This window comes from Pteropus vampyrus, unplaced genomic scaffold, assembly GCF_000151845.1.
Source record: "Pteropus vampyrus isolate Shadow unplaced genomic scaffold, Pvam_2.0 Scaffold38, whole genome shotgun sequence".
Taxonomy (NCBI): domain Eukaryota; kingdom Metazoa; phylum Chordata; class Mammalia; order Chiroptera; family Pteropodidae; genus Pteropus; species Pteropus vampyrus.
In genome coordinates this window covers 12,671-26,924 of record NW_011888819.1, presented here as the reverse complement: position 1 = coordinate 26,924, position 14,254 = coordinate 12,671, and the positions used below count along the sequence as shown (strand labels likewise).

The following is a 14,254-nucleotide window of genomic DNA, read 5'->3' as shown; positions in this document are numbered from 1 at the left end:
AGGTCTACATTATCCATAGATTATATATGTATTCTCTTTGATTTTCTATTTTGCAAAGATATTTTTGCTTTGTTTTGCTATATTTAAATCTTTAATCCTTTTGAAATATTTTTTAGGTAGTATAATTCAAAGTCCACGTTTACTGTTTTCTAGATTAGCACTATTTATTAAATAATTAATTTACTGCATTGTACTATACATTTTATCATATCTTACATTCTCAAATGTACTTGGATGTCTTTCAAAATTCTTTATTATATTCTTTTCTTCTATTTTCTATTCTTAAACCAAAAACATATTCTTTTTTATTATTTCTTGGTGAATTTTAGAAATGTAGTTTGCATATATTTATAATAATTTTATCCAATGAAGAATCTAGTAGGTGTCTTAGTTTACATATTAATATAGAGATTTACATATCATGATAGATCTTCCCATTCAAGAAAAGATCTGCATTTCCACTATAGATTTTTTAAAATAAGGTATCTATTATGGTATTCTTCAAAATTGTCTTTGCATCTTTCTTGTTAATTTTTTCCTGAGATTTTTATAGTTATATCATATTATAAAAATCATTTTCTCCATTTTTTAAACATAAATAACAAAAAAAATCTTCTTTAACATTTTTCTGGTGTCCATATAGCTTACAAATTTTTTGATTAATTTTAATATTTTTTTACGTTAGTATCCTGAGTTTTCTATGTATGCAAAGATATAATCATCAAAAAGATTATTTTCCCAATGTTAGTACCTGTTATTTTATTTTCTTCTCTCTTTACACTTGATGATTTTCTTCTCTCTTTACACTTGATGATGATGACAGCTTCCAACTCTCTCCCTAATTTTAACTGAAATTATTTTATTATTTTGCTAATGCAGATAAAATTAATTGCTTTTATTTTGTTAAGTTGCTTTATTATATTTAAATGGCTTTCTTATTTTGCATTTTAAGTATTTTTAGTAAGAATTATTAAATTCTCTCAAAGACTTTTTTCTCATCTATGCATAGATAGAATCAGCACCAATAGCTATAGTTTCTATGTCATTTACAATCATCTAGCTCTTGAGAAAGGGTGGGACACAGACATTTCCAGAAAACAGCCTAATGCTCTTAACAAAGCTCTTTGCTGTGATCAAGGACATCTGAGTCTTGTTTGTCATATAATATTGGTCTCAGATAATATTTGCACTTCTGTTGCAGAAATCTATTCATATCAAAATAGGTCCTCAATAACAAATTTCCAAGATAAAATGTGAATTATGTTTTAATGTCTAATTATATCTATTTAAACCCTTGTTGCATGCCAAGTCTCTTAGGGTAAATTTAACCTTCTGATCAGTAATGCTGATTTTCTTGTGTTCTAAAGACCCCAAGTAGTAATTTTCTGACTTATTTTCAGATCCTTTTTTGTCAGCCTTTGTCACAATTTTAAAGTTGCCGATATTTAAGGACATGATTTTTCTATTTTGAAGCCCTTTTCTCTCTTTAGTTACAGCCACTTTTCCTGTCCCCAAAATTGCAAAAAGTAAGTTTTCATAAATTGTTTTTTCTATTTCCAGGACTTGTTTTCCTAGAAATTTTTAATCAAAATTAAACTACATATATTACAGTATTTCATCACATATTTTTGTTAATGGAAAATCTTTCTTTACAGTTCCCTTAGATCACATCGTCTGCAAAAATTTTGTCACTGAAGTGTCTTTCAGATTCTCATTATGTCTTTGCTTCTTTTAAAAATTGGGTTTTATTACCCATTCCTAGGTTAATTTACAAATCTTCGCAATGTGAAAAATCTTTTGAAATCAGAGAGAACTGGGTCAGAATCCTAGCTCCACCATTTACAAACCATATGACCTTAAGAAATATTATTAAGCTACATAGGCATCAACTAAAAATGTATATGACAATATGTACTCCATGTATTTATTCAATTTCTCTTAATTGAACTTTAATAAAGAAAGTAAACATAACCAAATCCTAAGAAAATTAATTATTGGAATGTTAAACCAACTATAATGTGATTGAAGTATTTTGTACAACAAATCGTTACTCAAAATACTCAAATTGGGTTTAGCATTATAACATACTCAATTCAGTAATTATAGGTAGTGTATACCTTGTACCTATAAATCTTTTGGCTTGAAATCATTCTGTGGTTTCAATATGGAAAACAATTGAGATTCTTCTTTTTTTTTAAAGCGAGGCAACACTTGGTTGATCTCACAAATTGCAAGGACCTTGTCAGCTTACAATCCCTTATATTTTATTTTTTATGCCTACAGCACCTGGTCTCCCATCCAAGTAATAACCAGGCCCGACCCTGCTTAGCTTCTGAGATTAGACTCAGGATCAGGCTTGTTCAGGGTGGCATGGTCATAGATTGAGATTCTTCTTTCAAATTTTGGAGTCACCAAAGGATTAGCATCGTAGAAAAACAGATTACATCTGAGAGTATGACTATGCTTAAACATATTCAAAATTTAAAATCTTGCAACTAGAGATTTAAGTGAACATAAATGTTGATTATAAAACATCTATTACTGATTACAGAGAATAAGTCTTAGAGAGTTATACAAATGTATTAATTTCTTAAAGCTCTGATTACTGCTTTCCCTTTGCAACCTCCCAAAGAACAGAGAAATTCATTCTAACAAGTCTTTACAATGGTTCACGTTGTGCAAATTGCCTTTGAAAATATTATGAAATATGAACCACCCCACAATATTGAGAAGATATTTTATCCACATTTTCTTGTGAGGAAACTTCGTATTAAGGCATGACTATGTCACTAGACCAAAGTAATAAATCTAATAAGTAGCAAAGTGCTTTGCCATTCTGTATACATACTCCTGGCAGACGACCAGCTCATCCATTCTTGAATAGTTATGGTAATGAGTTGTTTGCTTCTTAAGGCAACTAAATTGTTATCACCACATCATATAATTTCTCAGCAACCTAAAATGGGTAGATCCCAATGTCTCATCAAGAACTGGAAAAGACTATTCGTCATCACATTAGTCTCTAACCACATCCATGAGTTCTTCTGCAAAGGCTTTACTGAATCTGGTCCCTCTCTTTCCCTAGCCCTGGAGAATCATCTGCTGCACTGATTCCCAGAAACCCAGAAATACTGACTGTAATATCAGATAGGATGCCTCAAAGTGCACCTCGAACTGGATCAAACCAATCACTTCTGTCCTGGACTAGTAGATTAGCCTTAAGATTAATTTCCCTTTCTAATTGGCCTCCCTGTTCTAATAATGCTTTATCCAAAAAAGAGAAAGAAAGAAGAAAGAAAGAAAGAAAGAAAGAAAGAACGAACGAACGAACGAACGAACGAAAGAAAGAAAGAAAGAAAGAAAGAAAGAAAGAAAGAAAGAAAGAAAGAAAGAAACAATGAAAGAAAGAAATGCTTGGGTGTGATATCTGTGTTTATGTTTAGATGTAATGTAATACATGAACATACAATTTATTAAGAAATATGTAAAAGAACCGATATTCGAATTCAATCATTAAAAACACATAGACTTATCCTAAGTCTTATCTTTAACCTGGTCACCCAGCTTTCCAGGAGGCCACAAACCCTGAAATTAATGATGACTCTGAGTTAAAGAAAACCAGACTTGTTAGTAAATAAAAACTTTTATTAAGAAACTGCTATTTTTGCTCCATTTTAGTAGACTCCAATTGTATAGTCTTCCTGTTCTTGTGCAAGTAGCAATGGTACAGAGACAGGAAAAAAGCTGCAAGAATTTACATTTGAAAAATGATCAGAATAAGATCTTGTGTCTTCAGTGATGTCATAGAACTACTGAGTGTCCATCAACTGCAAGCAGCTCCTTTGAGGTTAATCAGGGTCCTGACAGACAATAATTCTTTACTTTGGTGTGACATTAATAAATAAGGAAATTCCAACTGGACTCGGAATGATTGTTTCAAAGGCACAGCATGATCTTTAGTGATGATTAGCAGTAAAAGGAATTGCATCTTCTGTAGCAAAATGGCTAGTAGCCACAGCAGCCAGAGCCATACCCACATCCATAGCCACAGCCATATCCAGAGCCATATCCAGAGCCATATCCACAGCCAGAGCCATAGCCACAGCCATATCCACAGCCATACCCACAGCCAGAGCCATAGCCACAGCCACAGCCATATCCAGAGCCATATCTACAGCCATATCCACAGCCAGAGCCATAGCTACAGCCATATCCACAGCCCCCACAGGAGTTTCCATAGTAGTTGCAATACATGGTGTCAGGAGGTGAGGTTTCAGTTGAGGTGTAGGAGGGTATTTCTGAAGTGTGAGGATCACCTACTTTCCCAGGACCTTTATATACTTCTGGGGATGGATGGGTCATACCTCACATGGGCTCTGTTCTCTCATTTTACAACTACTTGTCTAAAATGAGCTCATTCTGTGTACAACAATTTTGTTAGAATGTCGTAATTTATTTACTACTATCCTGGACATTTTCTCAAGCTTTAAAACAAAATAAAGATACATTTCCTAAGCATCCACGCTAAACAACCATAATTTTATCTTTCATAATTGCACTAAGTGACCATGACATAAAACATCACCAAAATATATTTGACCTACAAATATGTGTTTATTACTTAGCCCTTTCAACATCTTAGAAATCATCTATTAAACATGAAGTTACACTTTCTACTGTTAGCATCCTCTTCATCATCAGCAGCATCAGTATCATTGTATCATTTTGGTTTCTTTTTTGGTTTCTTTTTTTTCTGTCTTAATATTTTGGGGTTTTTTTCCCATCATATTCACTTTTTATGGATTTTGGATAAGGAACTGAGTATTTCAACATGTTATATACACTCCCTGAAATGTTCTCCTTCTCTCTGCAGTAAAATTTGCCTATCCCCTACTTTTCCAGTCAGGTTATAACATTTCCTTCTTTGGGGCAAAAAGTTTTGTTAAACTCCTAATGGGTAAGTTATGTAAAATTTATTACTGATTGCTTAAACAAAAAGGACAAACTTTTCCAAGAATTTCGATTTAGAGTGAGGAAAAATGTCTTGGTTTAATAACTTATTTATTAAAGTCCAGTTCCTAAATGGTCATCTGTTCATGAGTTTTCTGACTGGTCTCATGTTTGTGCTATATATCCATTCTCCACACTAAAATGTAATCAATCATTATTTAAACTTCCAGACTCTGTAATATTTTCTTGATTTTATTCTCACCTGTCTTCTCCATCAAATAATATTTTAGTAACGATATTTACTTATACTACTTTCGTTGGATACCTTATAATCATAATGTTAATAATAGTTGAAATTGTCATGGTGTTTATTATTCGTCCTTACTTTTAACTTGATATTATATTTCCCCCTTGTTTCCCTGACAAGTAGACTTCTAGTCCATTAAGTTTCTTTCATTAACAAATCTTTATTTTTTCCCAGGTTTGGGGCTTTTTGTGGTTTCTTTATCCTCCATCTTAGCTTTTCCCTTTACACACTAGTAAATCTTGTCTGTTACCACTGATCCAATTTCCATATATATACAAGAACTCCTAAAACTAGAGATCTCTGCAGCTGTCTGGGTCCAATCAGGAGATGAAAACCATCCTGTAGGTTAAATAGAAAAAGGTTAATGTGAAAAAAATTATTAGAATACTCAAGGAAGAAAGAAATTAAAAGGGTACCCCTGCGTACTGGATAGGAGAGACGTTCAGTAGTTTGGCCAGTTACTGGGCAAGCAGGAGACAACTCGGGGTGAAAAAACAATTAGGAACAGGCGGTATGGAATTAGAGAAGGTCTGGGGAGACCTGGAGCACAAGCAGATGATGGGAGAGCAGCCTGTATAGGGAAGCTGAGTGTCTGTGTGTACAGGAAGCCTATGGAGACTCATGCATGAGAAATTTTCAAGGCACTGGGTTTCATCAAGAGAGGGGTCAATTAAAGATTATTGCCAGGCTGAAGCTCCAAGCTCCAACATCGCTGAGGATCCAACCTATTCTGGACCCATTGCTGAGTAGATCCTCACCAGCTGTCGCACTGCTAACACCATGTACTTCCTTCCAAAACTGCAGTCAAAAAAATGCAGAACTGCTTGCTCCTACAATATCTCTGCAGCAGGCTCTACTAAGAAAGCTTAATGCCCATGTTCGCACTAAACAAGAAATGCTTAAAGGAATTCCATCTTAAGTTATCACAAAGTATATGCTGAAGGGTGAGCTTGAAGCTCAGAGGCAGTAAGTTGATAACTTGTACATCTCGCTTCAAAGTTTCAGAGGCTCTGTGGTAAATACAGCTTGTCACGGCAAACACATTGATTCATTTACTGGCTGAGCTATATACTAATTATTTGACCATGGGAAATGTCCTTAAGTTTATAAACCTTAGTTTCTGCAACTGCTAAATAAAAATAACTACATGGTATTTAAAAATTTATCAAGAGACCTATAGAAAAGATATATTTCTTATATCTTTTCTATAGGTCTAAGGGTATAGCCCAGATCCTAATATATAGCGGAGACAGTACATTCTCTTTATTTTTCCCTTTTCTTTTATCTAAGCATAAGCATTCCCAAATAAACAGCTTTTCAAAGATCTACGTTTACTTGTATGGATGCATTTATTATACTAAAAATTAAAGTATAAGATTTTACTTTATAGGTGCTATGGTTTTAGTGTATGTGTGAGTACGTGTGTGTGTTAATGTTTTTCACAATGACCCAACTCTCTTAGAAAATGAACTACCACATGTGTAATTGACTTCACTGCACCTTGCCTGAAGCGTTTTAAACAATAATATTTCTGTAAAAATACAGACTAAAGCAATATGTCACAAAGCTTGGCTTCACGGCTTATTCTGAGGCTCAGTAAGCATGAACATCTATTGAAATTAGAAGCACCAAACTTGAAAACAGGTCTACATGTTTGATAGGGAGTAGGTAGTCTGCATTCCAAGATTGTCATAGGATTGCTATGTAAAAGTAAAGTCAGTCTCCTTTGGGAAGGTGACCGTATTGCAGTTGAAGATTGCAGCAAAGATGAGTAATGTGTCATTCACCATAAAATGGTCCTTCCTGATTCATGACTTTCTAAAGGTACTATGAGAACCACATGTATGCAAATACACTTTCTCCTTCTTTATCCTTTTTCTACTTAGATGTCAATTCAATCTGAGTCAAATGTAATTTGATCTGACTCCTCAAACAACTAGGCAGTATTCTCTACCTTTAAAATGCTTGATCTGCTAAAAAAAAAATCCCACGTTCGGGAAGTCTATATTTGAGCCTTTAACCCATTCAGCGAAACTAGGAGAATGTGAATGAATTATGAATGTCGTTTAACAAAGGCTGAGTCTTGGAAAGTCTGTTTCCAAATCGAAATCGTATTTCTAAATTTTCTTGGCCTAACACACTATCTATAATACATCTCCAAAGACATGCAAGCAGCCTCTCCTTGAATATTTTCAGTGTTGAGGAATTCTCATCTTCTTGTTTTAAATGATGCCATTTTACTGGGAAATCTCGTTAGTAGTTTCTCTACACTCCAAATCTCTCAGAACTCACCATCAGAAGAGTTCCTAGTGTCAAGATCCTTCCGTGCATGCACAATACTTCTGTCCCTAATTCCTCTCCCATAAGTCTCTAATGCAGCCTTTGGTTAATATGAAATATTTCTATCTTGCCTTCTCTAAGTTTAAGCTTCTGCAAATGCAACTATGGTTACTTTGCAAATATGGTTGCTATTAATTACCTCATGTCAATCATCGTGCCTTGTCTCTTCTATAGGATAAGATATTCAAAATATATTCATCATCTCTGGCCATCTTCCAAAACTATAAAGTTATTTCTCTCACCTCTTTCCCATTGTTTTTAAGAATACTGCCACATGTTTTCAGTGACTCTAACGCTATGCCTAACGGATTTTGTTTAAATTATAAGATCAACTTTTTTTTAATTAGAGTAGGAAGAAGTGTTAAGGGTCAGACAGATCCATCTGGCTCCTGTGTGTTTTAATTTCTTCATGCTATCCAGAATAAGTAGTAATGTCACCCATACTCAGACATTCTCAGAGCTAGATAACCCCTCTGGCACTAAAATCCATTTTTGGCCATTATGTTTATAAAACTGTCACATATTAAGAGGATAGCCTCCTTGTAATTTCAAACATGTTCCTCTAATTCTAGCTCCTCGAAGCAGGAAGCTAATATTAATCTGTGTTCCATGTAACATTTATTTAAATATGAGGGGTGGGGAAGGGAATAGTGCCTTTAACACAAAATGTTATGGGATATACACTTCTAAGTACTCCCTCTCATACCCTCCTCCTCCATTCACCTCACTCTCTGAGCTGCCCCTTCGAATTTCCAAGTCCAGACATTAGAACATTCCCTTCAATTATTCCAATATTCTCTAAAACAAAATACTTTTTTATCTTTCTTCCACAGTCCAATCCACACACATGTAGAAATGGTTTGAACTTGGGTGTATAGTTGATATGAAATGTTATAAAGAAGCAGAAAAGGAATGAAGAAGTTGCAAAGACAAGGACAAATAGATGGATTAACCAATAAATATCTTAAAATAAAATCTAGACCAATCTTGACTCTTTAGAATATCAGGCCATCTGGCCCCTACCTACCACTCCAGCCTTGATTCTTTCTGCCTTCCCGTCCCCTGGACCTCCTTACAGTCCCTACATACACTAAACTATGTCCTTACAGCCTTTGCAATGTTCTCTCCCCTCTGCCTGCATTAGTCCTCCCCCAGTTCTGACACCTACCCATTAGACAAATATCAGCTTTGTTGTCATTTCTTCAGACACTTAATTTGATCTTCCTATCTGAAACAGTATCATATGATTTTTTTTAATTAAACTTTCTTCTTTGGAGTAATTTTACATTCACATCAAAGTTGAACAGAAAATACAGAGATTTTTACATACACCCTCTGCCCCAACTCTTGCATAGTCTTCTCCATTATCAATACCCTCTATCAGAGTGATATATTTGTACCATTTTCATTTGTACCATATCCTCGTTTGCCATCTGTATATCTTCTTTAGTGAGGTGTTAAAGTCTTTGGCCATTTTTTAATTGGGTTGTTTGTTTCTTATTGTTGAGTTTTAAGAGTCTTGTGTATTTTAAATAACTGTCCTTTATCAGGTATGTCTTTTGCAAATATCTTCTCCTAGTTTGTGGCTTGTCTTCTCATTCCCTTGCCATTGTCTTTCACAGAGCAGACGTTATTAATTTTAATGAAGTCCAGCTCATCCATTCTTTCTTTCATGGATCATATCTTTGGTTTTGTATCTAAAAAGTCATTGCCAAACTCAACATTATCTAGATTTTCTCCTATATTAACATCCAGAATTCTTATAATTTTGCATTTTATAATTAGGTCTGTGATCTTTTTTGAGTTAATATTCATGAAGGGTGCAATGTTTGTTTCCAGGGTTTTGTTTGTTTGTTTATTTGTTCGTTTTGCATGTGGATGTCCAGTTGTTTCTGTACTATTTGTTGAAAAGACTGTTTTCCTCTGTATTTTCTTTACTCCTTTCTCAAAGATCAGTTAACTATCCTTATGTGAGTCTATTTCTGGGATCTCTACCCTGCTCCATTGATCAACTTATTTTTCACCAACACATACTGTCTTTATGCCTATAGTTTATACTGTCTTGAAGTCAGGTAGTGTCAGTTCTCTATCTTTGTTCTTCTCCTTCAATGTTCCTCTAATTCTGGCTCCTCAAAGCAGAATGTTGGCTATTCTGGGTCTTTGCCTCTCCATGTAAACTTTATAATATGTTTGTCAATATCCAAAAAAAAATAATAATTTGCTAGTATTTTGATTGGGATTGCTTTGAATCTATAGATGAAGTTGGGAAGAACTGAGATCTTGACAATATTAAGTCTTACTATCCATGAACATGAAATAATATCTCTTGACATTTTTTGTTGTTTCTTAATTTCTTTTAAAAAAGTTTTGTAGTTTTCTTCATATAGATTGTATACAATTTCTTAGATTTATACCAAAGTATTCTATTTTGGGGTTGCTACTGTAAGTGGTATTATGTTTTAAATTCAAATTCCATGTGTTCAGTGTTGATATGTAGAAAAGTAATTAACTTTCATATTTTAACCTTATATACTCCAACCTTGTTATAATCTCCTTTTAATTCCAGGAAGTGCTTTTATAGATTTATTCAGATTTCCAATGTAGACAATATTGTCATCTGAGGAAAAAGGTTAATTTTTTTTTCTTATCAGTATAACTTTTTTTGTCTTATTACATCAGCAAAGACTTCCAGAATAATGTTGAAAAAGCATAGTGAAAGAGGATATTTCTGGCCTTTTTCTGACCTTAGCAAGAAAGCTTTTGGTATCTCACCATTAAGAATAATGTTAGCTTTAGGGTTTATGTAGATATTATTTATATAGTTGAGGAAGTTCCTCTCTATTCCTGGTTACCGAAAGTTTTTATCATGAATGGGTGTTGAATTTTGTCAAATATCTTTTCTGCACCTATTGAAATGATCATGTGGTTTTTCTTTTATAGGTTTTTGATGTGATGGGCTACATTAAGCAATTTTTGAGGGTTGAACCAGCCTTGAATAATTGGGACAAATCCCACTTTGTTATGATGTATAACTATTTTTACATATTGTGAGATTCAATTTAATAACATTTTCTTGAGAATTTTTATATTTTCATTCATTTAAGATATTGGTCTGCAGTTGTCTTTTCTTACAATGTCTTTGTTTGGTTTTGGATTAGGGTAATGTTTGACTATGTTGGAATTCTTCCCAATGTCTTTGTTTGGTTTTGGATTAGGGTAATGTTTGAGAATGTTGGAATTCTTCCCAACATTATATGTTTGTCAATATAAGAATTCCTTCTATCTTCTGGAAGTGATTATGCAGAATTGGTATAACTTATTTCTTCAGTGTTTTGTAAAATTTACCGGTGAATACATCTTGGTCTGATGCTTTCTGTTTTGGAATATTATTATTGATTTGGTTTCTTTTATTGATGAAGTGCTATTAAGATTATTTCTTCTTGCAGTTTTGGCAGACCATTTGATATTTTTGTCTCAAGTGTTATTTATTATGATTATACAAACTGTGTACAATTCTGTTTATTTGTGTATATTTTTATTTAGATGTCTGATTGGTTTTTAAACTTTTGTCTGACACTCCTACTAGATTATTTTTAAGTACAAAATAATCACTCTTTTTTAATGTTGCACTAGAGACCACCACAGAAATCAAAAAAGACCTAAATATATTCAAAGATATGCCATGTTTATGGATCGGAAAAACAAATATTGTTAAAATGTCTATTCTTATAGTTAATCTATATTTAACTCAATCCCAATTAAAGTATCAGCAGGATATAGTTGTGGATATTGAAAAGCTAATTTTAATGTTTAGATGGACACCAAAAGAACTAAAACAGCCAAAATAATTTTGAAAAAGAGCATTCAAGTACTCACATTACCTAATATCAAGATTTACTACAGCCTTGCAGTAAAAAATATGTATAGTATTGGTGAAAGAATGGACACTAAATAAATAGTGCTTGAAGGAATAAATAAACCTATGGCTCAGCTAACACAGTGGTTGCCTAACTCCACAGAAAGTTCACGAATACTAACATCAGTGATGATTCCAGTCCAGAAGACACAAATACTTGCAGGAACAAATGATGTTTATTGAAAAAATATAATTTCCTCCAACTATGGAATATTTATACTCATGGACAATTCAAAATCACAGGCTAGGGTAACTAAGAGTTTACATTTTGAATATAATCACGATCAAATCTTCTGTTCAAGTAACATAATCCCTCAAAAACAAAGTTTCTTTGAAGTAAATACAGGTGGTATCCAATCCTTACTTAAATGTAAAGATGATAAAATGAGGTATACATTGGGGAAAAAGTGTTAATCTTGAAATATTATTTTGGAGGCATAGCATGTTCTAGGATGATGTTCTAGCAGCAAGAGGAATAGCATCTTCTGTAGCAAAATGGTCGGTAGGTACAGCAGCCGCAGCCATAGCCAGAACCATATCCACAGCCATAACCACAGCCATAGCCAGATCCATATCCACAGCCATATCTGGAACCATAGCCACAGCCATAGCCACAGCCATATCTGGGACCATAGCCACAGCCATAGCCACAGCCATAGCCACAGCCATAGCCACAGTCCCCATAGGAGTTTCCGTAATAGTTACAACACATGCTGGCAGAGGATAAGGTTTCAGTTGAGGTACAGAAGGATGTTTCTGAAGTTTAAATGTCACCTTCTACCCTGGAACCTTTATATAGAGCCAAAGTATACCATCAAGCAATAAACCATCATGTGATTCATGCAATAAACATTTCATTTAATACCTAGTATGTGCAAATCATTCCTGTCAGTTCATAACAAGACAACTTGGAAAATTCATAGCTATAGCATCTGCCTTAAATTAACTCATTAGTGTAGAGTCTCCAATTTTTACTGGGGAACTGTGTTTGGTTTTTGTCACCCACACATTGCCTTGAGCCAAGTACAAAACTGTAAGGTAAGTTTCCATCAATTATCCTATTATTTGAACATGGGATTACAAAGATATATTTCATGTAATAGGGCTCTTTGGAGAGTAAGGAAGTTTAGGTACTGGAATGCAACTATTCCAATGAGCTTGACTAATTACCTTGACTAGATTACTACTCACTAATTATTTCAAAAGAGATTTTAATTGGAACACAATGCTGCCCTATACAGAAACTTCTCAACGCTGTATGTCACAGAGTTCCTATGAATCCAATTACTTGTGAATGTAAATTTCTGATGATATATTTTTACCACAAGGGCCACTCCTCAATAAATTTTTATCAACTCTAGGTGGCCATTTACTTCAAACCAAAATAACACGCCAAAAAAATCCTTTATTGAATGTTTAGTAAGTCACAAATTTCCTTCAGACTTTTTAATCTATTTGATCCTAATGAAATTGTAAAAGTTGTAGGTAACTCACAATATGGAAATTGGGGCATAAAGAGGTTAGAAAACTTACTAAAATTTTCACAGATAGTACATTACTAAGATTAAGTATCAGCTCCTCTTTGTTATGCTTCATAAAGTCTTCCTTTCTAAACACTGGAGACTTGAACACTTGCTGTAACAAGAAGCTTATTGTTTCTTATACTGACCCTATCCATTGTAAAATTTCTTTGTTATAAAATTCCCATGTGCTTCAGAGTCTCTCATTATTTATATCGTTTTGAGTCCTTGATGAAATTTATTTCAGCATTCTATTCACCAGCCAGTTCCATCAAGTATGGCTGACAGGACCTCTCGCCCTTTCCCTTTCACTCCAAAGTGATCTACATTAGATATTCAGTCCTATGACCAGTCTCCTGGTCTATACTGATATGAAGATATGATAGCCAGGCCATCTAAGTCAATCACAAGCATGCCCCAAATATTGCACAAAACATAATTATTCTAAAAAGTTACTTTTTGTATCTGAAATTTAAATTTATCCGTCTCCCGTTTTATCTGCCAACCTTAAACATAATTACAGGAGTGATATCCCTTCATCTTTGCCAAGGTTAAAAGCAAGTTACAGATCCTTCCCACAGTGAAGGGGAGGGAATCATATGCAGGTATATGTCATCGGGGCACATCTTAGATTTCTTACTATCCACACTTGTGTATTTACTCCTTAAACCCAACTAGTGAGTACATTTCCCCAGGGTAGATGATGAGCTGGAGTAAGGTTCCAGCATATGGACATTTTTCAAAATGCATTTCCTCTTTCTCCTCTGTTCAGAAGGCCAACTCCTATTCATCTTTCATATTTAAGCTAGAATTTTGTCTCTTTTTTCAGAAAGATTCCTGACCCTTCTCTCCAAGAGTCTTACTCCTGGCTTCTCTTCTGATTTCTTCCTCTGTATCTCTCAAACACCACTATGTATGATTACAGTACAGCAATATTCTAAACAATGTAACTTGTGGGTTTTTTATCTTTTCCACACTTTAGAAAGCAGAAATGAAATATTTTAATTCTGTTCATAGCCCATAACGAAATGGCCTTAATAGGAGCTCAATAAATTTTTGATAAATGAGCCTATGTGTTCATCTAATTTATAAGAAGTGGTTGTATTTCTTCAAGAATAACAATCAATATATCCATCCATCCTCTTTTGCCCTTCTCCAAATTACATCTTCTTTTAAGGTTTAAGGGATTCTAGGATCACTAAATTTATTTAACTACAGGTG

The 14,254-nt window shown here is 33.9% G+C and overlaps 2 protein-coding genes across 2 annotated transcripts; both read right to left on the bottom strand.

Moving 5' to 3' along the window:
* Positions 1 to 4,005: 4,005 nt before the first annotated feature.
* LOC111738425 (keratin-associated protein 21-1-like) lies at positions 4,006 to 4,254 on the bottom strand. Its single transcript, XM_023529538.1, has one exon. The coding sequence runs from the start codon at positions 4,252 to 4,254 to the stop codon at positions 4,006 to 4,008; it is 249 nt and encodes an 82-aa protein (XP_023385306.1).
* A 7,719-nt stretch (positions 4,255 to 11,973) lies between these two features.
* Positions 11,974 to 12,225, bottom strand: LOC111738426 (keratin-associated protein 21-1-like). Its single transcript, XM_023529539.1, has one exon. The coding sequence runs from the start codon at positions 12,223 to 12,225 to the stop codon at positions 11,974 to 11,976; it is 252 nt and encodes an 83-aa protein (XP_023385307.1).
* Between the last annotated feature and the right edge of the window lie 2,029 nt (positions 12,226 to 14,254).